Below are 26,399 nucleotides of genomic sequence, written 5' to 3'. Positions count from 1 at the left end.
ACCTGGATGTGTCAAGCAAATGAACTTTTCACTTTAAGCAAAGAGCCAGAGAGCACTTACCGAATCGAGTGCCGCCAGCGGATGATAATGCTTCTGCAACATCACAATGATGAATGATAGTCACATCACAACTTTGAGTAGCACTACCTTCCATTTCATCAACACCCTCTTGCTGAGAAAGCCAAGCGATGATGACTGGCTGGAATAACAGATTTCGACTCAGAGGCCCAAAACAGAAGTTGCTGGAGAAGCTGTTGGGCCATAGATAGTAAGTAGGACAGCAGAGCTCATTAGAGAGGAGGACACTAGTGATTTCTTGTTTGTTCGATAAGAACTGACAGTTGAAGTCACATTAAGTTCAATACAGCACCAATCAATCTGCTGTTTAACAACATTCTTGGTGTTGCCAATTTTGTTTGAGAAAATGTATATTTAAAACAAAAATGCAGATATTGTAATACTAAACAGAGATTTCTGTCCCTCATTGAAACTCTGTGGACAAAAATCTTTGTCAGCTGTGGTAAAATGTTCAAGAGCCCCTATTATGCATGAAAAAGGTCATATTTTGGTTTTGGGGGTCTCCAACAACAGGCTGATATGCATGCAAGGTCAAAAAACACTTTCATTCTTATAATATGCATATTAACATATTTGAACTTAACAACATTGTTGAAGTAGCCAGAGAGCAGAGTATATGTGTGAGCCCAATGCAAGAGTGCATTAAAACAATGCAGTTAAACAGCATATTGCTCTATTCTCAACCAGAAGTAAAAACAATGACACACATACAGCATTTATCCACACAGTGGGAAAAGCTGAACTACTTCCAAACTTGACCACAGCACGTGTGTAGGAACAGTCAGCTATAGTGGCCATAGCAACAACAAAAGGCAATCTGGAAAAAAAAAAAAAACTGCACACTATCACTTTAGACCAGTGGTCACCAAACTTGTTCCTGGAGGGCCGGTGTCTTGCAGATTTTCACTCCAACCCTAATCAAACACACCTGAACAAGCTAATCAAGGTCTTAATAGGTATACTTGAAAAACCCAGGCAGGTGTGTTGAGGCAAGTTGGAGCTAAACCCTGCAGGGACACCGGCCCTCCAGAAACGAGATTGGTGACCCCTGCTTTAGACGCTTAGATGCTTTGTAAAGAGTTAACCAGATATCGTACAAGCCGCATGAGGCGATTATAAGCAACAAAACACAAGCCAGCTGGAGAAAACGAGGAGGCACCATTTTAAAATCGCACTTACTTACACTTGTAAAATGGGGGAAGACACAGGTCCATGAACTGTGTACTGATAAAGTTCTTGTCAAGCTCTGACAAAGTCCCATACATCAATAGTCTTTTCTGATCCTTCCTTCAACAAACAGCTGACAAATCCCCGTTGCAGGGTAGAGTTTTGCATTGATCACCAGAACATTCACTCATTGATGTTTACTCATCTTTAGTCATGATCAGTCCCACACACACCCGCACTCTGCTACTGTTTGAAGGGAAAGGCGTGTTCATGTTTTACAATCCAGCACTTCCTATTTGTTATTGTTTCATGTTGATGTCAATATGACCAGGCAAAAAATCTAGATGAATGACGAACAGGAGTGTAATTTGGAAGGCAAATGTCAGTAGAAACAAAGAGCAGCTAGGTTTTATTGAGAAAAAACAAACACGTTGCAAAGATTGAAAAAGTTGGTTCAAGTAAACCTCCTTTACATGCTTTTAGATGAAGCAATATTTACTTCACACAGACCCAACTTCAATGACAATCTATGCTAAATTGCATTCAAAATCGAATCAGACAACAACATCCAGATAAACGTTCTGGGATAATGGCACCTGTTTGCGTCACTACTCTCTGAACTATGGCTTTGTGTAGTAAAAGCACAAGATGTTTTCAGTCATGTGATTATTTGTCATGCTGAATCATCAAAACCAGTTAAATATTCAGTTTATAATGCAACCCTATGGGGATTTTCTGGGTTTCTTCTTTGTGAGTGTTTGGAATTTTGATGGGATAGCACCCTCTGGTCTTCAGAGAAGATTTACTACTAATCACACATTGGCTGAAAAGATTCCAGCGATTTCATGTTGGTTAATCACCCAGTCATAGTTTACATGTGAATAAAAGCAAATATCAAATACGTTTATCATATAAAGTGATTGTTTCTTTTAAGAACACTAATTGCTCTAAGTTGCTGATCTCTTTACAAAAGTCTGAAAGCACAAGAGTTCAGGGTAAACAGCTTTTTCAATGGAGGGATAAAAATCTTTCATGATTTCATTTGATCTGAAGATGAACCAATTTTACGGGTTTTGAATGAGAGTCAAATAATGAGAGAGATTAAGTTTATGGTCAACTGTCACATAAGTTCATTAGAACGCCAATCAATCTATTTAATGTAGCCTAATGTCCATTGTAGCATCAAATATTAACATTCACTCAGCAAAATTAGCTTCAGACGAATAGTCCGGATACATTTACACAGCTCACATGACTATGAAAAATTAAAAAGGCTGACGACAATGAACTGATTGTTGAAGATCGCTCCGCTTCGGATTGTTCATTGTTGATGTGCAGCTCATCAAAACGCCTCAGTGAATCAAGTCCACAATGTTGTTCCCATGGATGTAGCTGACAACTGACTCCTTTCAAGTGAAAGAACCAGTATCAGACCATCTTTGATATTAAATACACAGATCTGAGTAAACTGGTCATCAACACACAAGCATACAGTAAATGTGATTACATTCAATTCATGTAATGTATTTAGCACATTTTCACGAGTCTGCCATCAGGGCACTTGATAACAATAAAAATGTCTAAATATGATTGAACTGCGGATAGCAGTAAGGCTGCTCTTTTTATTGTTACAATACAGTAGAGCTGTACAATTAATCGAAAAAAGATTGCGTTCTCGATTCGACCCCCTAGACGATCTTAATCCAGCATTTCTACGATTGTGTCAATCATATTTTCAAGTTCAGGAGACATACAATTGTGGCTGCATGAGTCTTTTCATTGTTTCACACACGTTGCTCAGCGACATGGACATCTCCAAATGATGTTGAAAGAGTCACATACTGTATTTATAAGGTATAATTCACCTAAAAATGTCATTTTTGTCTTTATATAATGCTGTATTCGCGGCCGAGAAATCATACGTGACATGAGCTGCTGACTGTGCGGGCGCGAGCCCTACTTAATGATAGAAGCGCTCATGTCTACTTCAGTGAACAGAACCTGCATATGTTGCGAGTAACTGATAATAAAGTTGTAAATAATATTTAGTTTTTGGCACAGAGTGATCGTTTGAGAACCACGCACGAAGTATGAACAGCACTTAGCAGTGAAAATAAAACCGAAAGCGTGCACAACATTTAAATAATCATATCGCATTTTAGAGTTATGACTGCGACAAGCATTTGATTTGTTTTTCTTTCATAGCGAACACAAAGCTGAGCATGAAAATAAATGTTTACAGTGTCAGTATAACTACTCTAGCCTATATCATGTAGATTTTACCAGTGAATTAAATGGTCTACTAACAGATTGCAATATAGGCCTATATCTCAAACATAATTCACCATCAGAATTATTAAAAGTAGAATATAATTATTTATAGAAACAAGTAGACCTACACATAATATTAACATTGTTGTTTAACAATATGCTTGAGAAAAGACAATAATCTCATATTAAGCTTTATTTTACATCTACAGAATCGTGAGAAAAATCATGATCTCAATTTTAAGCAAAAAAACCCAAAAAAAACATTGCGATTCTCATTTTAGCCAGAATCGTGCAGCTCTACAATACAGCTAAACTCTTGAAACATATACTGTAAATTCTGTAGTGCAAAACACAAATGAAGATCTTTTTTTAAAGAATAATTCATCCAAAAAAAAGAAAAAAATTATAAGAATTTTATTCACCCTCAAGAAATTCACATTAAAAATATTTTTTTTTATACTGTTTAATACCTATTCAATTCCATGCACATTCAAAAAAAAAAGTTAGGAAAGGTTTTTCTTCAATGTCAAACATCTTAGTAATTTTTTGGATACAAATGAATAATTCGATTTACAGAATTCTGGTATCCTCAATGCAATGCAAGAGTTACATATAGGAGGTACGCAACAACTTTCATTTCCTGATTTGCGCTTTTATACGTAGCTGATATTAACTGGTGAAGTTTAGTGGAATTCATCACTTGTCAATCATTCTCCAGTCCACCATTGGCCGCACCCATACATACATCCTCTTTTTCTACTAATACTCTGCACAACACCAAAAGCACAAGACTTCTCAACGGCAAACACTGTGCTCACAGGAAGTTTCGCTGCAGAGCTCAAGTTAATTTTAGACAATCAGGCCTTTGCATTTCTATCAGCTTCATCTACTTCTGCAAAAATGCTTCATTGGTATGCAGAACATATCACACTCGAGAAGAAGTTTGGTTAATATACAGTTGAAGTCAGAATTATTAGCCCCCTTTTGATTTTTTTTCCCTTTTTTTAATATTTCCCAAATTATGTTTAACAGAGCAAGGAAATTTTCACAGTATGTCTGATAATATTTTTTTCTTCTGGAGAAAGTCTTTTGTTTTATTTTGGCTAGAATAAAAGCAGTTTTTAACTTTTAAAAAAAATAAATTATTAGCCCCTTTAAGCTAATTTTTTTCCGATAGTCTACAGAACAAACCATCGTTATACAATAACTTGCCTAATTACCCTAACCTGCTTAGTTCACCTTATTAATCTAGTTAAGCCTTTAAATGTCACTTTAAGCTGTACAGAAGTGTCTTGAAAAATATTAAGTAAAATATTATTTACTGTCATCATGACAAAGAAATAAATCAATTACTAGAAACAGGTTTCTAAAACTATTATGCTTAGAAATGTGCTTAAACAATCTTCCCTCCATTAAACAGAAATTGGGGAAAAAAATAAACAGGGGCGCTAATAAGTCAGGGGGGCTAATAATTCTGACTTCAACTGTATATCCCCTTAAGCAATTCAAAATATAAGTGCTTAATGAAAAAAAAAAGACAAAAATAATACAAAAAAAAATTATTTTTCCATAATAATTCTCATAGATATTTACATTAGATGTCACCAACCCTATTGTTGTCTATTGTGGCCCTTTTCCATTGAGAGGTACAGTACGGTAGGGTTGCACGATATTCGAAAAAATTTACATTGCGATATTTAGAAATTCAGAATCGGGAGTTTTGAACTGCTCAAAAATTAAATAATCAATAATTCGGTAAAACTTTACAATAAGGTTCATTAGTTAATGCATTTACTAACATGAACTAATCATGAACAACACATGTACAGCATTTATTAATCATAATTGAACATTTACTAATGCATTAATAAAAGTCCATGCTTGTTAACATTAGTTAATGCACCATAAGTTAACATGAACTAACAATGAACTACGGTATTTTCATTAACTAACGTTAACTAGCATGAACAAATACAGTAGTAAAAGTATTGTTCATTGTTTGTTCCTGTTAGTAAATGCATTACTTAACATTAACTAATGAACCTTATTGTAAAGTGTGACCAATAATTCTATAATAATTTGGGTAATTTTTTAAGCATTTTCATAGAATATAAAAAATTAATATTTAAAAACAATGAATAAACATTTTTATAGTTTCTTTTGGGTTGTTAATAAAAAATATGACTTAACTGTCAATTCAGATAAGGAAGGAAATATCTTGTCACAAAATTTTACAAATATAAAAACAGCTAAACACTAACCCCCTGAGTGGTTTAAAAAAATAAACATGTTATAAAACAAATAAATTGTGGATAAGATAAACTTGTTCTAATAATTACCAACAATTAACTTTACAATAAATAAAATAATATGGCATATTATTAAATAATATAATACTAAAATAATACAATACTAGGACAAGCATAGCATTTAGTGCGAGTTGCTGGTACTTTACCTGATGGTCAGTGCAGTAAGTGACTGTATTACCATGAATAACGTGACTTGTTTAGCACAAAAGTTCAAAAAAACAGACAAAAAACATACTCAAATGTAGAAAACAAAATCTTATCTATGAATATTATGCCTTTATACTTTGTTGTATTTGTTTGCTCGTTACAACACCTGAATGCAGCGCAAAAGTCCAGCCTTTATTCTTAACTAGTGTGGTTGAATGATTTTTGTCCTGAGAGCACTGTACAAATGTGGCAGTGCTCAGGGTCAGTAACCAATATCTAGTGTATATTTTTATGGTAAATACTATAATGTTTGGACTATAAATGTAACACTATAAATGTATCTGTTGCAGTAATTTTATAGTTGCTCTGGTAATACAACAACAGTAATATAAATAAATTACCCAATACTGTACTAAGTTTTTTACGACTATATTACAATACAATAAATTACAGTTTACTTTAGCAAATACTTTAAGGATACTACAGTACTTATTAGAGTTCATCAGTTCATGGTGGTTTATACTGCAGTAGCATTTATTAAAGAGTTGTAAATACTATTATACAATACACTTTACTATAGTATGATTCAAAAATACTATGATCTTCACTATAAACTACTATGGTATTTTTATCAAGTGGGTGTGTCTTTCTTCTTTTTGAATTATGGAGATCAGTGGCTGCTTTTTTCCAGCATTCTTTGGAATATCTTGATTTCGAGAACCACTTGAGTATGAGTAAGTGGAGATTTTTTTTTTTTTTTTTTTTTATGGGGAGGATTAAACTCTCCCTTTACGGGTGAATAAATTATGGGACAATTTCAATTTTGGGTGAAGTATTCTTATAAGGTTCTTTCATCATTTCAAATCATTTCATCAGCTCCATCCACTGATTTCCCTGACAACCACAATTTGAATGCTTTCAGACAGTAATAAGTGTGAAAGAAATCCATATGAAATTGAATGCAAGTACTCTGATTTCCCTCACAGTCCAAAGACATATGGTATAGGTGAATTGCATAAACCAAAATGGCCATAGTGTATGAGTTTGTGTGTGAATGAGTGTATATGGGTGTTTCCCAGTACTGGGTTGCAGCTGGACGGGCATCTGCTGTGTAAAATATAGGCTAGATAAGTTGGTGGTTCATTCCGCTGTGGCTACCCCTGATGAATAAAGGGACTAAGCTGAAGGAAAATGAATGAATGAATTTAGCGCAAGTCTTCAGAAGAGACATGATTGTATGTGCAAAAGAGATTTTATAAACTTGGATCAACTACATATACACGCTTCCTGCAGCTCAAATAGTAACATCAAGTCTCAAAACAAGTCCAAGAGAAAGCAAGATGTGTACTATCAGGCTCTTGCAGAAGTGTGTGAAATGTGTACTACCAGGCTCTTGGGGTTTGGCGGCTTGTTTGGGGAAAGCTTTTCCTGTCAAACAAATAAAAAAACAATATCAGGTCAGGTCAGGAAATATTGAGACTGTCAAGTTCCCCTTCGCATCTCACGGGAGGGCTCTGCTTCCTTTCTACCTGTTCCAATTACTCCACGGAGGCAGGCACTTTAACAAGGTAGCTAGCGTTCTGTAGCATTTGTCACTAAGGGGAGTACAGTAGAGTAAAGTTTACCTTCATAGCACTTCTAGATGACCTGACCCTGTTACAGTAACACACTATATAGCAGAATCCCCGAATTTAATTCATCCATTATTCATATATCGTTGAGGTTGGTAGTGATTAACAAAAGACTAAGCTACCTGTGGCTCAATTTTACAGCTAATTATCCAAAAGACCAAAAGCTAATTTTGTCAGTTCGTCTCGCACTCTTGCTAGAATCCATGACTCATGAACAGCCACATAATAAGTTAGCTTAAGGATAACCAGAGCAATACATCATGAGAATAAAAGCGTAATGGAGAAATGACAGCTGAGTAGTGAAAATATATGCCTCTCTTTAATGCGGTCATTTATTCTGAATATTTCCTGTCACTTGAAATTAGTAGCATAAAAAAACAGCACATTGTGTCTTAGCCTGTTTTTGTGATACAATTTGTAAACTCTAAAGAAGACCACACAAGTTGTGTGAACTGATTATTTTGTAGACATCTGTTAAAAAAAAAATGAAATCTTGGAGAGGGAGTTTAAAAAATGGTATGTCAGGGTTGGGTTAAAGTTCTTTCAAAAAATTTAATTCTGGCATTGTTTACTCAGTATTCACCTGTTCCAAACCCTTTTCAGCATCTTTTCTTTTGTAGATCAAAAATATTTAGAAAAGTGGTATGTAGAATAGTAGCCACTGACTTCTTATGGTAAGAAAAATTATTACTGTGGAAGTAAATGGCTATGGTTGTCTAACATTTATTTTTCAAAATCATTTATTTTATTGTTCAACAAAAGAAAAACAACTTCATAATGAATATATGGTGAATTCTTGGGGGAACTATCCTAATATATTTAATTAGAAAAAAATGCAGACCACAAATGCCAAGTGTGGGTCACCATACTTGACCACATTTCACAACTTTCACTTTCACTTTAATAAAAAAAAAATAATTTTTTGTACAAAAGTGCCCATTGTACTTGTCACACTTGAGCCCCAGGCCCTCAAAATGTCTCGCCACATCCCTAATTGTGATACAAGCTGCTTTGAATAAAAGCGTTTGCCAAATGCATAAGCATAAGTGATAACAAATGCTCACCTGATATCCACCTGAACATTTTGCATGCACTTTCAATGCAGAGACTAAAAAAATACACACTAAAAAATGCATTCAAAAGAAATTACCTCTGGGGCTTACAAAAAATGAGGAAGAATAAAATGACAGCAGTTTTTTTTCTTCTTAAACTGAACTTTCTCTATTGTTCCTCTTTTGTTGGTTATTTGTCCTCGTTTTTGAGACTTTTGGATTATTATTTATTTTTTATTTTTTGCTTAACTACAAAATATAAATGTATTCCAAGGTTGAATAGAGGGTGGGATTTTAATTTAATACTCCTCCAAGCTATTTTTCATTTGCAGCAAACTAACATGAGCAAAAATAGCATGTGTTCTAACAAAGTAAGCATATCAATTTTAATTTCATGAAGTATTTATATCTCTTAGTGTGTCTGAACATGCCAAACACACCTCTCACACTCCCTCCTTCTGCAAATAAAAGACTATAAAAATGTCAAGACTCTTGACAAAAGGCTAGTTTGCATGATTGGACAGCAAAAAGAAACATTTTACCATCATTCGCTAATTTTCATGTTGTAAGGCAGAATGACAGTTCCAGTCACCATTAACTCTTTTAAAAAGAAGTACATTAAGTTGTCAGTACCTAAAGAGATAGTTCATTGGTTCCAAATCTTTATTTATGTTGAACCCTGATTATTTTAAAGAAAAATGTAACCACTGAATTCCTTTGAAGGAAAAAAACAACATATACCAGAAGTCAATGGTTACAGGTTTTCAGCTTTCTTCAAAACATCTAGAGGAAGAGTAAATAGAAAATTACTACTTAGTAAAACAAAACTACACCTTTAAATTCTCCCTTACATCGCATTCCTCATAAATGGTACATGACTGCAACGAAGTGAAGAAATTTTCAATTTAGTCTGAACTGTTTCTTTAAGATTTAAATTGGCAAAAGCGGTGTATCGCCTATAAAAGCAAAACACTTGAGAAATGCTACAAGTAAACAACAGCCGAGTAAAGAAAAACAACCCTAGCCATTTTACTAACCCAGCTATATATCTGAACGAAAATCAAACTATTAAATTCCATTTAAACACGAATAACATAAGCTAAATTAGCTCCTTGACGTACAGTACATCATTAGCCTAACGTTAACGTTACTCCCAAATCTTTGAAAGTCAAAGAAGCGTAACAAATCTCAAGTTAACCACGGTGTTTACCTACATTTTCGCGTAACGTCAACAAAAACTAACCTTTGACGCAGTAATGGTGTTTTAAAATGTTTGCACATTCGCTTGTTGTCGACTACAATAATCGCCCATCATCAACAGTATCGAGCACTAACCTTGATCCTCTTCACTTTCTTCCACTTGTTACAACGCCATTCACTCTTTGTCGGGATTCCCCTTCATTTCCAAGCGCTCTTCCCGCATTCCCGCACCGATTTGATAGATTTCAATTGATCTGTTCCGAGATTCCCAGTCAAATCCAACGCTCCTCTGACAGTCAGTTTAACACAATGAGAAAGAGGGACAGGGCTTTAAACAGCTGTTTCCAAAATGGAGAGATCCCACAGCCAATCACCCTCCGCCCGCTCTCTCACCAACAACAGCACTTGGCATTGTTCACGCGGAGCTTCTAGTATGGTAAAATGCAGACAATTTGTATATTGAAAATGTTTGTTTAGGGAGGTTTCTGAAAAGTCTTCAAGCTGGCGTGCAGGTAGGTGAATTCGCCTGCTGAATACCTTTACAAAATTGCCATGGTAACGTCAGTTTCCGCTAAAACGCCACACTTGCGTGGTTGTTTGTATCATAAATATGTGGCAACTTAGTCACAGCTGTAGGAATACATAGCTAATTAAGTAGAATAATCACGTCTGGAAGCATTATACTTTAAAGAAGATATTACTTTGGTGTTTTAACTGTGTACGTATGATTTTAAGATGATTTACACCACCTGCGAAGATAAACCATTCCTTTCGCCATCTAAAGAAAGGAAGTGTGTGGATGAAGTTTTCGCCATGTGGTTTATGTCTCCATCTTCTGGTAAACATCATACTGCACTTCACTCTTTTTTAACATTTATTGTAAGACAGAGATGGTACACATCATTTACAATAATAATCATTAGACCAGTCATTCTCAAACTTTTTTTTTTATCAAGTACCACCTTATTGACCAGTATTTAAATACATAGTGTAGCGTATATATATATATATATATATATATAAAACGACATAAACTTTTTTTCTCACCACCACTGGTCATTTTCACAAGACAAAATTTTGTTGTAGGAAACTATTTTATATAGCTAAATTTGACTTTTGCATGCTAAAAGTACTTGAGTAAGAGACGTTTTACTTGATTTGGGTCATTAAAAAACTCAGACTACCAATATTATGATATAGGTAGCCTATATCTGCTGTATTAAACCTAAAACCTACAGTAGTTTGGCATAAAACCAAAACCCATTCTTGCCTTAAGACATCTTATTAAGCAAATTTTGAATAACAGTAAGTTCATGACATGTTAAATATATAGTAAATCTGCTGGTTTTTAACATACAGAATAATAATAAATACAGTTATGTAACAACTATAACATTACCGTTATATATTAGGACATATTTGATTAACTTTTTATTACCTACACCTGTTGACTAATGAAGGTACATTTATAATAACTATTTGTTAGACTACTGTATTGTCAAGTCATGTTGCATAGAAATGCATTCAACAGACTTATATGACTGTGAATTGCTGTAGAAGACAAATAAAACACGAGTCAGGTGTATAGAGTAAAGTTTATTTTGTTTGACCTGCAAACTTATCTAAACAAGATAAACTTTCAGAAAACAGCACGGAAACATAATGCGCGCGCTCGTTAATATAACCCGCGGTTGTCTTCAACTGTTGTTTTCAATAGTCAGTCCTTTGCACAGCAACTCAGCTGAAAAACAAAGTAAAACATTACAACAGTCAGACATAGAGCAAAGAGCACAAAATCATCAAGAGGCGACACTCTAGTCTAGTACAACTTGAGAAACAGACACTAGATGGCGCGGTGGCCATTTTATCAACAAGTTTGTATTCTCTCTGTTGTATCTCAGCTTTAAGGCACTTTTTGAATAAATTATTTAAAAACAAAGCAGCTGCTTGCCATCGCGACAGCAATGAGATCCAATGGACGGCCGATCGCTTTCACAGTGAAACGTTCTATTGAGTGTCGCCTCTTGGTCATTCTAAGCTCTTTGCATAAAGTTAAATCATTACAGTTACCATGGTTTCTATTTCAAACTATAGTAAACTAAAGTTTGAAACTATAGTTTAAAATAGACGATAACCATAACCCTCGCAGCGAGGTCCCAGTACCGGCCTCCAGTGTTTTCTGAGGGTCCTCAGGGCTTGATTGTTCCCTCGCTCCAGGGAGTGCACGGCCAAACCGGGCGCCAGGCCGTGCCAGTGTTCATTGAATGTTGCTCGGCGGCACGTTTCGAGCAACAAACACGTAATGTTCTTCGCGATATTGCTTTTATGTACGCAAACCGCAAGGAACTACGGGCCCGAGTGAAGCTTCACGAAGCGGACTTCGTAGGATTGGTGTGGCTCCACTCGTACTCACCTTAGTCAAATACAGACAGCACCACCGAGCGAACTGAAATTGCTGAGAGAGAACCGACGAGCTTTATAGGAATGCAGATGCAAATTTTTACAAGACACGTCACTGCTGTGTCTTGTTGTCATGGTGAGCGCTTGACGAGGGCTCATCTCATTGGAGCACAAAGACTCGGGAATCTGCGTCACGGCGAGTTGCGTTCTGCTGTGGACAAAAACATAAAATGTATTTAATATGTATATATACATTTTTGGTGCTGTGTAATATTCTGGGATGCAGTAGAATATAGAGCCTGATGAATATAATTGGGTATGTGCCGAGCTAGTGTTTGTTCCCATAACGTTACTTAGAAACTTCCGGTGACCTGTTTTTGTGAGTTTTTTTTTTTTTTTCATTTTATACGGTTCCATTTACAGCATCGATGTTGTAATATAATTAAAATACATCCAGTTAAACAAATTTTGGCATTCATTTAGTTGTTAAAGCGTGAAACGAGACAAAGGCCTTTTACTCGCACTCGCTCGTCAGAATCGGCAGGCTAGCGCAGAAGCTCCATTGAATATAGCGTTACTGGGGTAAAATAAATGCTCATATTATAAAGACATGGCGGGGAAAATGTAATTTAATGCAGAGATTATTGTACAATTTGAGACCCACTTTATATCGGATATCACTCAGCCAGTGGAGATCGCTGATTTTTAAAGAAAACTGACCTTAAGCGCGCAGATTTTTCTTTTGACATAAAGTTCACCGGAAGCGCTTAACCCAGATTACTGGCAAATTAAAAGTTCTATTAGCATGCTTCGACATGATGTAGTAGGCCCAGTAAAGCAGCAACAGCTCTCCACGGTTTAAAAACGTGGCAGATTAACTACTATTATGAAGAATATGTATTATTATCAACCACTTTAAACATTATTAATAGTTAAATAGTTAACACTGTACTGTGCTTATATGTAAAAAGACACAGAAACAAACAAAATAGAATGTTAACGTTTAAATTAAAATGTGCTTTTATAAGTTCATAAAAAATGGTAGGCTACTGTTCTTAAAAAGTAAAAGTTTAAAAAAAAAAAAGAAAAAAAAACTCCTGTACTTAAATGTAAAGTGTTAACCAATAGTATCATATTCATCAAAACTGAAATGTTTCGTGGACCTCATAAATATAGACTATATGTCATCATATTCATATATGAACCATTTTTGATAAATTCTGAAATATATGTCGCAAGTACATATGACATGTTGGATTCCTCTGCATACCATTACTAGAAGGAAGCCCACGTACCACTAGGTACACGTACCACAGTTTGAGAACCACTGCATTAGACTATTTACAATGGTACCAATAAAGAATAAAAAAAAAAAAAACTGATGAAAAAAACAACAGAAATCAAACAAAAAATAAATAAATAAATAAATAAATATCAATAGGTTAACTGATCTGAGGATAGAGATATAATAGATAAAGAAATTGTGAGTAAAGAAGATAACAGCAATTTAGAGGTTTAAAAGATTATACATATTAATCTTTTGTATAAATGCTATAAATGCTGGCTTGCAATTTGAAAATTCACATTTATCAATATAAAATCTGCATAAAAAGGAATAAAGGTTATTATAAAATGGACATTAAAATATGTATAAAAAAAGCAAAAATAATAACTTTTGGAACAATTCTCTGAAGCATAGATGCAAATAAGCAAGGAAGAGTTTCAGCGTTATTCTGACAGTCTGATCCAAATAATCTCTTTAAGAAGTTTTTTGACTAGGAAATGTTATGTAATAATTTGAAAGATATTTCCGTTGCAACACAGGCTTCCATTACCTTATTAGCAGGGCCAAACAGAATCTGCTGACATTTATTTGCTATTTCTACTGAGAATTTTGTAAAAAAAAAAAAAATCTGCGTATTTATGCCGAATTATTTTGAAAAAAAAAACTTAACCAAAAACTTAAGAAATAAAAAAATACAAGCTTTTTAACTTTTATTTAATGTTTTCAATGCAAATCCATCTAGATCCACTTATTTGATAAACAAAGAATGTCTCTCATATATCTGCTAAAAGACAGAAAATATTACTTTACAAACTGTATTGTAAATAAATCATATGAACAATTTCATATTAGTCAATATTAATACTGAAATTAATAAAAAAAAAACTGAATACATATAAATTTACACAAGTAAATAAATAGACTCGATGGGCTAAAAATCTGCAGAAATCTGTGTATTTCTGCACACGCAGATTCCGTGTGGGCCTACTTATTAGTAATAAAAAAAACTTTGCTGTATGGACCACATATTTTCCCAGTTGAAATGGTCAAAAAGACTGTTCCAATTTGAGATATCAGGAGGGGTAGAGAGAGTATTTTTCAAGGAACAGAGCTCTTATTTTGTAGTTTTTATTTTTGTTTAAAGCAAAACAAATTTCACCAATAGTCATATTAACTGGTTCTGGAATATTAAAAGTCCCTTGTGATATTGTATTGTTTTTAAAAAGCATGTATAATAATCCAGGTAAGGAATAGCATCTATAGTTATTGCAAACTCTTTAGGAGTTACTGGAATTTTGTATTTTGTGAGAAATTTTGTGAATCTCAGCAGTATAAACCTTCCTCATTAAAGAGCTGGCTAACAAGTACTATTCCATTACTGAACCATTGATTGTAAAATAAAGATTTATTTTCAAAACAAATATTTCTGTTGTTCAATATGTAGGGGAGAAAATGACATGTTTGTAGATAAGAGTACTGCACATCACTCTTTAGCAATACAAAAATAACAGAATGAACTCTTAATTCTGAAAATTACAGTGTTTATTGACCATTTCCACAAACAGAAATAATAAAATATACTTAAATTATAATATATATGGATACAATACTTACACCAAACGTAAGGCTTGAAACTAAGGCATAAATGTGCTTTGATAAAAATGAAATAACATCTCTTCATTTTATTTTACTTTTTAAATCATAATAAAAAACAGGTATCTATACAGGGTCTGTACAACATTAAAAGTTAATGTCTATTCGTTTTTGGCAAATGACAATATACAAACACACATTGAGTATTTGGCCACTCAACTTTAAAAATGCTATATAGCTGTGATGTAAAGTATAAGCTCACAATATCTTAATGAAGAACTATCTGGTGTCCCGCTAATTTTAAAGCTTATGACAAAGATCTACAAAAAGTCAACCGTGAATTAGTGTAGTATTGCACAATCACGAACAGTAAAATACATCAAAACTACAAATTCATTTTAGGGCTGTTAGGATGAAATAATTTACTTGTCAACTGGTTCTAAACCTTTTTGGATTCTTCATTTTCTATTGAACACAAAAGAAGATATTTTAATAATGGTGGAAACATTAGTTAATGACAACCATAGTAGGAAAAACAATACTATGGAATTGGCATGCTCCGATCAGGATTTTTGCAGCCGATACCGAGTGCTGATTCCTTGTCGAGGTGATCGGCTGATACCGAGTACCGATTGTAATGTTTTAAGCTTAATAATGCATAATTTTCCTCGAGGTATACTTAAGTGGATATCTCTCCTTACTTATGAGAATAAATTAAGGATGCTGCATATAATCCCTTAAATATGTCTCTTTCAGCAATATAGGTGTGAACATATCATGGAAAGAAGCGGCTCAACAGAAAATAGATAAAACAAAACAAAAAAATGTAAAAAAAAAAAAAAGACAAACAATAAGATTTGGAAACACTGCAAATGATAAAAGAAGAATTCAACGTGTCTCAATCAAGAAAAAAGTTAGCAGCCCATATTTGATGAACAAAAAATTAAAATGCACACCTATAAATCATTACTAAAAGGAAACAGGCCTATAAACTACTGTTTACTGCAATATTACGAGAAGGTATATTAGTAAATATTCATGTTAAATTTATATATGTTTTTTGTTCTATTTATGCAATATTTTCAGCCAGGTTTTAGTGAACTTGCAACATTGTCAAAAACACAGAAGTTCTTTTAGTTCTTATTGGTAAAAAAGCCTAAATACATGCAATGTCGTTCAAACATTTACTCATTTCAAGCTAATACAAACACTTGTGATTGGTATATGAGATCGGCCAGATCACTGAGTAGTAATCGATCAGAGCATCTCTAGTATAGACTTTATTCATCTTATCTTCTTTTGTGCTCAACAGAAAAAAAGTCACTCAAACAGGTTTGAAATAAGTGGAGGGTGAGAAAATGATGACAGCATTTTCTTTTTTCTTTTTTTGGGGTATTTTCAATGTGCTAACTGAAATATTAACTAACTAAATGAATACTAATCATTTTCCCTTCATCTTAAAATAAGGCAAGCATTTTTTCAGACATAACACAAAATTATGTAAAGCTAAAAACATCCATTTTAACATTTCTATGCTCCCTGCATAACTGAAAATAAATACTGATATATATGATATATATTAAAACCTAGGATGTTTGTTCAATGGCTATTAATATTAAGCTCAGATAATGAATTTAAATCAGATTTTAAAGTACAGAGTTACCCGATTAAGCCAAAGCAATGAATATACGTAAAGTTTCCAGCATCTGAATGGCTTTCGATACCAGATCTATTACACAGTCAGACCCATACGGTGACCTGTGAATACTTAATTGGTCATAGCTAAGCAAATGTTTCAACAGAACCAGCTGCACATCGGTAGAAGGTCAGTAGCAATAATAAAGCTGTGAGCGCAGATGTCTGAAGGAGTCCTCTCCATGTGCGCCACCTTGCTCACCCTCAAACAGCAGGGCGTCTGGCATTATGACGCCCTCCAGAGGATCAGGCTGACAAAACTCTACCACAAACTCTTCCTCAGCCTCCAGCAGAGTTCTGGACCAGGCGGACATGTCAAGTCTTCCAGATACTCCTCCATACTCTTGAGGAAGCACAGACTGGGGAATGACTCGATGGAGAGAGGCCAAGTCTGAGCCGTGCAGGACGTACTGTTGGAAATAGACAGATCCTTGTTTTGTTTTTTGTTTTTTTTTAAGTTTTTTAGTACTGCTTTGCTAGAAATACATGTGTACAAATGGGTCAAAGATTAAAAGATGATTGCAAGCATAAAACAAAGTGTAATGCAGCTCAATTAATTTTGTATATTGCACTTTTTACGATCTAAACTTTTGTTGTAACTTTTTTACATATTGTATTGATTGTGTGTTCTTGAAATATTTATTTACTGCCTTACATTTAACCCTAATTTACAGAAGGCTAATATTTCAGCCCCCAAATACTAACTAATATTATTTTAAACCCTTAGTTTTATCTGCTATTTTTCAAACCGCTACATCCTACTCATTTGTTAGTTTGTTATTATTTAATAATAATGTAATAATATTTTGTACAATTGAGTATTGGATGTGTGTTCTTAAATAGCTTTTTTATTACCATCCATTTTACCCTTATTTACAGAAGACTAATATATAAGACTATATACTTTTAAATGTTGCTGTTAATCTTTATCAAACCTTTACCCAAAGAGCATCGACACATTAATTACCCCTGAAACACTTTTTTGTTTGATATACATCTTTGATTCACTTCGAATGTTGACTACTGTACATATTTATCACATTTTAGCCCCAAAATACTAAGTAATTGTTATTCTAAATCTTTAGGTATTTACACTATATTTCTAATCAATCAATACATTCTACTCATTTGTCAATTTTTAATTATTTAATAATAATATAACAGTAATATAATATAATTCTGTATGATCAAGTATTGTTTTATTTATTTTAAAAAGTAAAGGTCAGAAAATATATCTGGTAAGGTGAATAATGAATCCGAATTCCAAGATAAGTGGCTGATTACTTACCCTTTCTGCCATTTTCTCTTTCAGAAATGGTTTGATTATTGCAAAAATACCCTTGAAGATCCGTGGCTCATTTATAATGTTTACAGCTTTTATTCTGATTGGGAAGCCATCCTAAAACAAAATAAAAATAAGCAGATTGATGCTCAAATTCAATGCAATGAATCGCTGAGCTAGTTTTGCATTGATTTACCTGCAGGATACCGACAACTTTCTTTGCCAAAAGTGGACCTGGATTAGAAGCTTGAGAGAGGCCAACTCCAGCATAATCCACCAGGATAACGACTCCATTTACTTGGGTTTCCTCAGGCTGAATCAGCTTCTCTAATGTTAAATAAATAGCCCTTATGTTGTCCACAAATGGGTAATCATTAGGCTTCCATTTGCCTAGGAAAGGGAAAGACAAAAATGTATGAATTAAACAAGAGCGTCATTCTGATTAAAACAAAAGCACTAAACTCTTTCATAGGCTCTTAACCCTATAAAGTCTAATTAACATATCAGATACAGGAATTTGTAATGATTCCAAATTATCAACGTGATGAACAATTACTGAAAAACCTGTTATATACATTTTTACAAGTTTTCTCTATAATCTAATTGTTAGTTTAGACTTTTTAGGGAGCAAAATAAATTAAATACCTGTAATGTTGCCTTCAGGTCATGGTAAACATTACAGATTTTTATAAAATTTTATAAAGTAATACCAAGAGTAACTGTTATATTTTTAGTAATTTTTCAACCTAAACATTTACTGTTTTTTTCCATCATTTTTTTTTCAAATGTGAATATGGAGGTATTATTATATTGTACTGCATTATGTGTGTTTGGCTGCTACAGTACCAACTTCAGACCTTTCATTGTAAGCACTTAAATATCATATCACCAAGACATATTATTAGTAAATATAATGTTCAACTGATATGCATATATGTAAGGGTGTAACTTTGGTTTTAAAAGTGGGTGGACACAGAATAGGGGAAAGTTTTTGTTGATTTAAATACAATTTACTGCACTTACCTTTATTTAGGGACTATGGAGATACAATAGTCAATGGAAAACGGGCTGATTAAACAAAATGAATTTCAAACTAACCAAAAATTGTCCAAAAAGCAAAAAAAAAAATATAGACAACAGCAAAATTAATATGTGAGCCAATTATATGAAAATGTTCATCATTATTTTATTAATGCATAAAAAACAGTTTTTAGTTTTAGTTAAAAAAATATTTACATTACAGTAAAAATATCTAAATATTACACTAACATCAGCAGTGTAGACATATTCTGTCTGACAGAAATACCATTATTCTGACCTGAGATAATATAATGAATTAACCAACTCAGATGTTTTTTAAGTCATCTGATGCTTGGTGTTTCACCTCTGTTTGAAATGATTGGCATGCAGGTAAAAAAAAGTCATATAAAGTGGGTGGACACAATCAGGATTTTGAAAAGTAGGGAAGACATGCCCCTCCCTGTCCCCTGTGCAAGTTACACCCATGCATATAGGCACTTTTCATTATGCAAACTTATGTTGTAACTTTTTTCATATTTTGTTTAATTGCAGGTCCAGACCACACAATATCAGTCTGATTTTGGCACAATCCATTTGATGTAGCCTGACATTGTGATTCAAAAACAACAATTACTATCAGGACAGAAGAATATCATCATATAGTGTGTCATAGAGGACAACATCCATTTCTATCAACTGCTTACTCTTGTTTACATATGCCTGAAAGGTTTCTTGTCCAGTAGGCAAAAATAATAATTTGACAAAGTGACACAGTGATCATAACAGACAAAAAATATTTTGTCAATATTTTGTAGCCTGTAGTACCCAGGATCCAATAAGCTGTTACATTTACTTCTTATACCAGGCTTTACAAGTGTATTAGACTTTTTATTATTAATAAATCAAACCCAATGTTTAGTTTTCATGTCAGATAAACATCTTGTTAACTCAACTCTATAAGCAGAAATCTAGCTTATTTCATTCAATACCTGGTCGTAAACACAGTATGTAGCGTCCTTGAGGGTCTGGCCTGGGCAGGACAGTGAGAAAGCCCAGGTCTAGGACGTGCTTGACTGTGGAGGGCTTCAGGTCCTGGAACACTTCAGGCCAGGCTCTCCGGCTGGCATGATAATTCAGGAGAAGCTGAAGGGCCCGGTCATAATCAAACTTCCTGGCCCTGAGGAAGCGCAGCAGAAAAGCATCATCTAACCGGGTCCTCAGATTAGGGTGGTCTTTCAGTATCATATCCCGTAATGCCTGGACATCCCGCAGCCTCCATTCGGGCTTCTCCTGAAGCTCTTCCCGAGCCTTGGCTACTAGTTCAGGAGTCAGAGTGCAGGTGTAGATGGGTGGAGGAGGACCTGGGAAGCCTAAACCTGCAGCTGTGTCCCTTGGAGGCCCAAGATCAATGTGCCCATTTTGGTCTGCCATGGGCTATACATAGAAAATATGAAAGAAATAAAAATAGTGCAGTCATGGATAAGTTTTTATATAGACAAAGCTGTCAAGCTTAGCTTTAGTCATTCTACAGATGTGGTGTCATTCATGGTTGTATGATATTTAAATGTTTTATTTTTGTTTTACAAAAATGTAATTACATTTTTACTGCATTGTATTTGTAATTTGTAAATGTTGTAATCTGCTGTGGGTGGGTACACTTTTTCACATGATTGAGCTTTAAAAATATCACTACACGTTTTGGTATGTAATATATCATAGTTTTCTATTTCTTGTTGTATCTCAATATATACAACTGGCGTGAAATGAAAAAAATTATAGATATAAGCTTCCTCATATTTAAATTTTGAGTAAGTTATATCAAGTTATTTCTTAAGGGAATGACTGTTGTTGAACTTCTATACCCTAACAACAGCACTATCATATGCACAAAACATAATTTGTACTATGTTAATGTACTAAATGATAATCTGATGTATTCTATTTACTAAAATACATCAGACCCATATAGCTACCGCGAGTTTTCCCAGCGCAGCTATGGTGTTCAATAAGCACTGCAAATTTACATATGAAAGCCAGGCGTAATCCTATTAAGCTGTTTCACTTATTGCACGATTAAGATGTGATGATTTTCACTCAAAACAGAACAGAAATGTAAACATGACCAACCTGCCAAAGAAATCCGCAATCAGTTCCGTGTACAGGATGAAGCCAATCGAGCATTGGTCATTCTGTGTCATGTGGTGTATGACGCAAGTGGCGTTTATTCGGCGTGCTCTTCTGACGTGAGTAATTTGTCGATGGTAAAAAATGAAAATATCCCATCTTACTTTTAATTGATGCATTAGAAGTCTGGTTCAGCTCAAAATGTAAACCATCTATGCGCCTTTATTACAATATTTGTGCTTACCGATATAGCAACATTGCCTTAACCAACGGTGTGAGTTTGAGTGTCTGTGTCTGTGCTCAGCAATCAGAGCCTTCGGGGCAGGCTCAAACGTGTTGCAGGTAAGAGGCTTGGGTAGAATTTCATCAAATTTTCAGGCTAGGTAACAAAATAGAAACTTTTTTATTTTCAAAAAAATAACCAAATTTATTCATGTTTAATTATAAGACAATATTTGGGATGTGAAACTAAACAGATAATCTGAAACTGAACAGATAATCTGTAGACAAACAAAGCAGTACATTATTATTCATTCATTAATTTTCCTTCGGCTTAGTCCCTTTATTCATCAGGGGTTGCCTTAGCGGAATGAACCACCAACTTATCCAGCATATGTTTTACACGGCGGATGGGGAACACTCATTCACACACTATGGCCAATTTAGTTGATTAAATTCACCTATAGTGCATCCATTATTTGCTTCGGGGTAAACTGGGGCACCCGGAGGAAACACACGCCAACAGACCATGCAAACTCCACACAGAAATGGCAACTGATCCAGCCAGCAATCGAACCAGCAACCTTTTTGCTGTGAGGCGACAGTAAAAGGCACACCTCCTGAAGTCACGAATGTGCACCGTAAAGATGAAAGTAGACAACCCACTTGATCATGTCATTCGCCAGTTAGAAGACTTTACAGTATGTTATAATACTACAATTTCGAATGAAAAACTGCATTATATCTAGCACATTTTCAATTGTGTAGCTACTGTAGCAAAACTTGTCATAATGTGCAATATTTATGCATGCAAGGATGCCGCTTTGTCCTAAAGTGGCCATTCTTTGGCCTGCCGGGTGCAGGAATTACACTTATTACTAAGCCATACTTACTGTACATGCTATTTCAGACCGAATATTCAAAGTAGCATGGTAAACAATATAGACGCCGCATCATAGGTTGTCATTGTTCAAAAATGAATTAATGTTATGTGAATATAAAACCAACTTTACTTTAGTAAAGCTAGGCGGAATAGTGCTATTTACTAATGTTTTGTTGTTAAATAAAACAAAAATCGACATTATTGATACTTTAAAAGATCCCTTATAAATTGAAAATAGTCACATCAATCTTTTGCCGGAAGATTTCAGGGGCTGAACAACACTTCTGGGCATATAACCCATTTGTAAAACAACACCATCTACATCAGCTTTGCGTGACTAAATTACTTTTAAAACAGAACATTACCTGTCTAACAGAAATACCTCAGCCATGGTGTCATCCCTCCTTCAGCGTGCAAAAGTAACTCCAATATTGATTCAGGTTTTAAAAAGCTTTGATTCAGCATTTGTTTTTAACGCTGTCACTTTCTCGAGTGCACCTGAAAGTGCATGAACGCGCAAACGGGGGATCTGTCTGCCTGAACGGGGTGTGCAGATGTACAGGTACAAATCTATATTTGCTGACAGGCAGTTTGGGCTACTTATCAGAATTATGGGAACATTTAGTCTTATGCCTTACCCAGAATATAAAAATACACATAAATACATTTAGATCATGTACTTTAATCATTATTTTTGCAATGTGAAGAAAACAAAAAATTGTTTCTAAATTCACCTACTGCACCTTTAACCTACCTTCAGCAGCTTCCCCTGACAATTGTTGGCAACACAATAGGTGTTGTTGCACAAAAATGGCAGCAAGCGTCACACTTTTAAGCAACTGCATCATTCATTCATTGACTTAGTCTTGGTTATAAAATCGACCTTAACTTTTTGTATGCAGCTAATACATCATGTTAGTTTCTGTCACATCTTGGTTGCTTAGGTGTAATGAAATAGTTGAATCTTGAATACAGCTTTATTGAATTATAGATCTGATTAGCCTGGAGTTCATTCAGTAATTGGCACACAATTGGTTATATGATTCCACGACAATGATTTCTTAAGAGAAACTATATCAGTAAAGGCGCCTGCTTTATGAATTGTTTTATTGTCTGTTATCAGCGTTGAGCAGCACACACTCCCAGCACTAAAAATCCTTGACCATGCTCTGCCACGTATACTCGCTTTTTATCATCTTGTTTTGAAGCAGGTTTTACGGCTGGAGATGATTATGAGCCTGAAAAGTTGCTCTGGAAAACTTTTGCTATTAACTAAGGTTTGTTGTTTGGAGAGAGATGGAAATGTGTGATCATGATTGGCCTGCCTTTTAAAAGAAATCTTAATGCACTTTAAGCTGCAAAATGCTCTCCAAAGACTATACTGGTTATAGTTAGGTTTGTTTTAGTTTCATTTTTTTTTTTTTTTTTGTCTGAAATGTATTATCAAAACACCCACTATTGAAAGAATGGTTTGCTTTTCAGTGTTTGTACTTCCAGCAGTGAAATTAAACCACACTGAACTGAAACTAATCTTCAACTGAAAAGACACAGTTTCAATTTAGATCTTCCATGTTAAGCTGCTTTTTACACAACATCTACATTGTAAAAGTACTATAGGAATAACGATGAATTTAATTTAACTATCATAGCAGCTTTTGTGACTTAAAGATAAGATTTAAAATGATATCCATGGACAGCAGATAAAGAAAATAAACAACAACACACTTTTATGTAAAAATATAGCCTTGACATTTAATATCAGTTCACATTGCATGTTTTAAATTACCCTTCTCTTTGAAGGATGCAATTGTCAATTGGTTATAAATGACCAATATTTGAAACTATAAATGAATGTGGCATTTTTTCCTGAAATATATATCACTGACTAGCCACAATTGTTAAGGGGTTGAGCAGGAAACCAAAGTTTTTTTCTGTTCTAAAGTAGACTTATGAAAAAAAAAGAAAGTCGTAATATTTACATTTTAAGTATGGCACATACAGACAAAATATGAAATGCACATACTCTATGCATACAAACAATAATTACCAGCATTTTGGTAAATAACAACATTTCCAAGGCACAAAATGTTTAGGTATTCTATCAGGCTAAAAGTGTTATAAGAGCCAGTCGTTTGTAGCAAGCTGTGAAAATACTGTACAATTAGAACAAACATCTGATCAAATTCAGGCCTGCTGTAACATATTAATGGAACTCAAACTCCTTGTAGAGATATCCAAATTTGCATAGCCTTTCTGTTAAATGGTTCTTTCTGAATGCTAAATGGATAATATAAATATGCACCACTAGTTTGAACAAATGAGATGGGATGAACATAAAGAGCCATAAGTGACCATTTGAAAATTTTCAGTTTCTTTGGATTAAGGATTTATGGTTAATAGGTTTTATGCACACAGACTTTTAATTTCTGTCAGTCAGCCACAGGGCTTCCTGTTAATTGTCATCCCATACAAAATCGCAGCTTTTAAAATCTGACTCCTTTAAAAACAGCAATCTACACTGCCTGGTTGAGATACGATATAAAGTGGGTATCAGACCAAACAAGAAGCACAGCATTAAATTATATTTTTCCATGTCATGACTTAAAAATATGGAAATTAATTTTACTCAAGTATTTTCAATGGAATTTTTGCGCTCATCTGCAGCCAATGACGGCGCCTGCGTTTAAACGGTTTTTCGTCCCTTTTTACACTTTAACAACCAAATGGATGCTTAAGTCTGTTTAACTGATTATGATTGAATTACATTATAACATCGATGCCATGTAAGGAACCTTATAAAATTGAAAATAGTCACATAAACCAAGTTCATCATTCATCATCATCATTGGCTGAAAAACACTAGCTGTGCATATAGTTCATTGCCTATTTTGGGCGTTTTATCAGTTAGGTACTGATAACATTTCTTCCAAATTTAGAATAAAAACTTTTGCTGAAATATTTAGTGGAAAAGCCTGATTTTTAATCAGACAAATGAAAATAAAATGTTCAAAAGTGCCTAAAAAAAATCATCATACCCCTTTGAAATAATGGCTTTCTTTGTCATTCATTCATTCATTCATTTTCTTCTCGGCTTAGTCCCTTTATTAATCCGGGGTCGCCACAGCGGAATGAACCGCCAACTTATCCAGCAGGTTTTTATGCAGCGAATGCCTTTCCAGCCACAACCCATCTCTGGGAAGCTTTCTTTGTCATACATCCTGAAATCAAACCACATTCCAAATAGCTTTTCCAGTCTTTAAAATGTTTTTGTAGCCTTCTCATAATCTGTGCGTTTCTACTACTTTATCACAAAGGTCTTTTGAAAGCAGTGCGTAATGTGCACAAACGTATAGATTTTCATAGGGTGTGAAGATTTTCTGTAGGCACTGTGGATGATATTTTCTTTTGTAAAAATTTTATATAGAATAGAATATAGTCCTTTGATAGAATAAAAAAATATATAAACATTTTACTTAAAGCCGCCACACCTAAAAAATCCAGATAAATTGACAATTTTCAAGTGGTCTCTTAAATTGTTCCACATCTATATATCTAAAGTAACCTTTAAGCTCAATTATTTTGGTAAAAAGTTCTAAAAATAGTAAATTCTCAATGTTCACAGTGTCTTTGCTACAAACTTTAATTTGAACAGCTAGTGAATATACATTTAAAATATGCTGTGTCCAAATATCTATTGTCACAGTCTATTAGAAGTAGCGAGTTTAAGAAGTTGAGTTGTGCTTTTCTGCTATCAGATGGCCTCTTGTTTAGTGATGGTAGGTTGAGGGATGGAGCTTGGCTGTTTGGGCACTGTAGCAATAACACCCGATGCCATTTTGTAGTGATCAGAACCTGAAGCTGTGGGGGGAGATGGGATTGGAGTTTCCGGAGTGGCTGTTTGGAAAAAAAAGGGCAAGAGGATGTATTAGATCAGGGGTCAGCAATGGGGTATTATGGCACCTTTAATAGAGATAATTTGCATAGCATGATAACATGTGAAAGAACGAAACCACTGGTTGACAACAAAATAAGCACGCTTATGA

General features: G+C 34.3%; 3 protein-coding genes and 2 long non-coding RNA genes across 18 annotated transcripts in view; 2 read left to right on the top strand and 3 right to left on the bottom strand.

The window, feature by feature from the left end:
- The window catches only part of pkig (protein kinase (cAMP-dependent, catalytic) inhibitor gamma), a 63,850-nt gene extending 53,308 nt beyond the window's left edge, over positions 1–10,542 (bottom strand). For 2 of the 4 annotated variants that reach the window (XM_073938360.1, XM_073938358.1), the window contains exons 1-2: positions 10,249–10,436; positions 9,991–10,144 (exon numbers count right to left, since the gene is read on the bottom strand). The gene's annotated coding sequence lies outside the window, so the exon portion shown is untranslated. Of the gene's footprint in view, positions 1–9,990 lie in introns of all 4 variants that reach the window. The other 2 variants (NM_001166156.3, XM_073938359.1) reach the window with 2 other exon arrangements.
- Positions 10,269–21,054, top strand: LOC137489129 (uncharacterized). The gene is made up of 3 exons (XR_011008480.2): positions 10,269–10,367; positions 10,613–10,693; positions 19,683–21,054. It is a non-coding gene; the product is annotated as an uncharacterized lncRNA (long non-coding RNA).
- Positions 15,065–22,891, bottom strand: ttpal (tocopherol (alpha) transfer protein-like). 2 transcript variants are annotated; one of them, XM_068216672.2, is made up of 5 exons: positions 22,722–22,891; positions 20,120–20,564; positions 18,307–18,500; positions 18,117–18,227; positions 15,065–17,238 (listed from the first exon to the last, which is right to left on the bottom strand). In XM_068216672.2, exons 2-5 carry the CDS (start codon positions 20,559–20,561, stop codon positions 16,960–16,962), a joined length of 1,026 nt encoding a protein of 341 aa, XP_068072773.1. In that variant the 5' UTR covers positions 20,562–20,564; positions 22,722–22,891; the 3' UTR covers positions 15,065–16,959. The 2 variants fall into 2 exon arrangements, with proteins under 2 accessions (XP_068072773.1, NP_997755.2); NM_212590.2 differs by lacking the exon at positions 22,722–22,891 and adding an exon at positions 21,258–21,295 and having other exon boundaries at positions 16,304–17,238.
- The window catches only part of LOC141380497 (uncharacterized), a 39,028-nt gene continuing 33,969 nt past the window's right edge, over positions 21,341–26,399 (top strand). For all 3 annotated transcript variants that reach the window (XR_012398553.1, XR_012398552.1, XR_012398551.1), the window contains exon 1: positions 21,341–21,596. This is a non-coding gene — a long non-coding RNA (uncharacterized lncRNA). The remainder of the gene's footprint in view (positions 21,597–26,399) is intronic.
- Positions 24,082–26,399, bottom strand: part of hnf4a (hepatocyte nuclear factor 4, alpha) — a 33,337-nt gene continuing 31,019 nt past the window's right edge. For 7 of the 8 annotated variants that reach the window (XM_021469749.2, XM_073938065.1, XM_073938064.1 and 4 more), the window contains exon 10: positions 24,082–26,250. In XM_021469749.2, coding sequence (XP_021325424.1) covers positions 26,108–26,250 — 143 coding nt within the window. In that variant the 3' untranslated portion in view covers positions 24,082–26,107. 8 annotated transcript variants of the gene reach the window in all.

Source organism: Danio rerio, chromosome 23, assembly GCF_049306965.1.
Source record: "Danio rerio strain Tuebingen ecotype United States chromosome 23, GRCz12tu, whole genome shotgun sequence".
NCBI lineage: Eukaryota > Metazoa > Chordata > Actinopteri > Cypriniformes > Danionidae > Danio > Danio rerio.
Note: the sequence above shows the minus strand (reverse complement) of the source record. Positions and strands in the feature narration are given on the sequence as shown.

What these genes read in the sequence shown, in the direction of transcription:
- ttpal (XM_068216672.2), bottom strand. Translation starts at nt 20,561, where the DNA reads ATGGCAGACCAAAATGGGCACATTGATCTTGGGCCTCCAAGGGACACA. An exon ending in AAGTTGTCGGTATCCTGCAG is followed by an intron (nt 18,228 to 18,306) that starts GTAAATCAATGC and finishes ATTTTGTTTTAG; the next exon opens with GATGGCTTCCCAATCAGAAT. An exon ending in AAGAGAAAATGGCAGAAAGG is followed by an intron (nt 17,239 to 18,116) that starts GTAAGTAATCAG and finishes TATTTCCAACAG; the next exon opens with TACGTCCTGCACGGCTCAGA.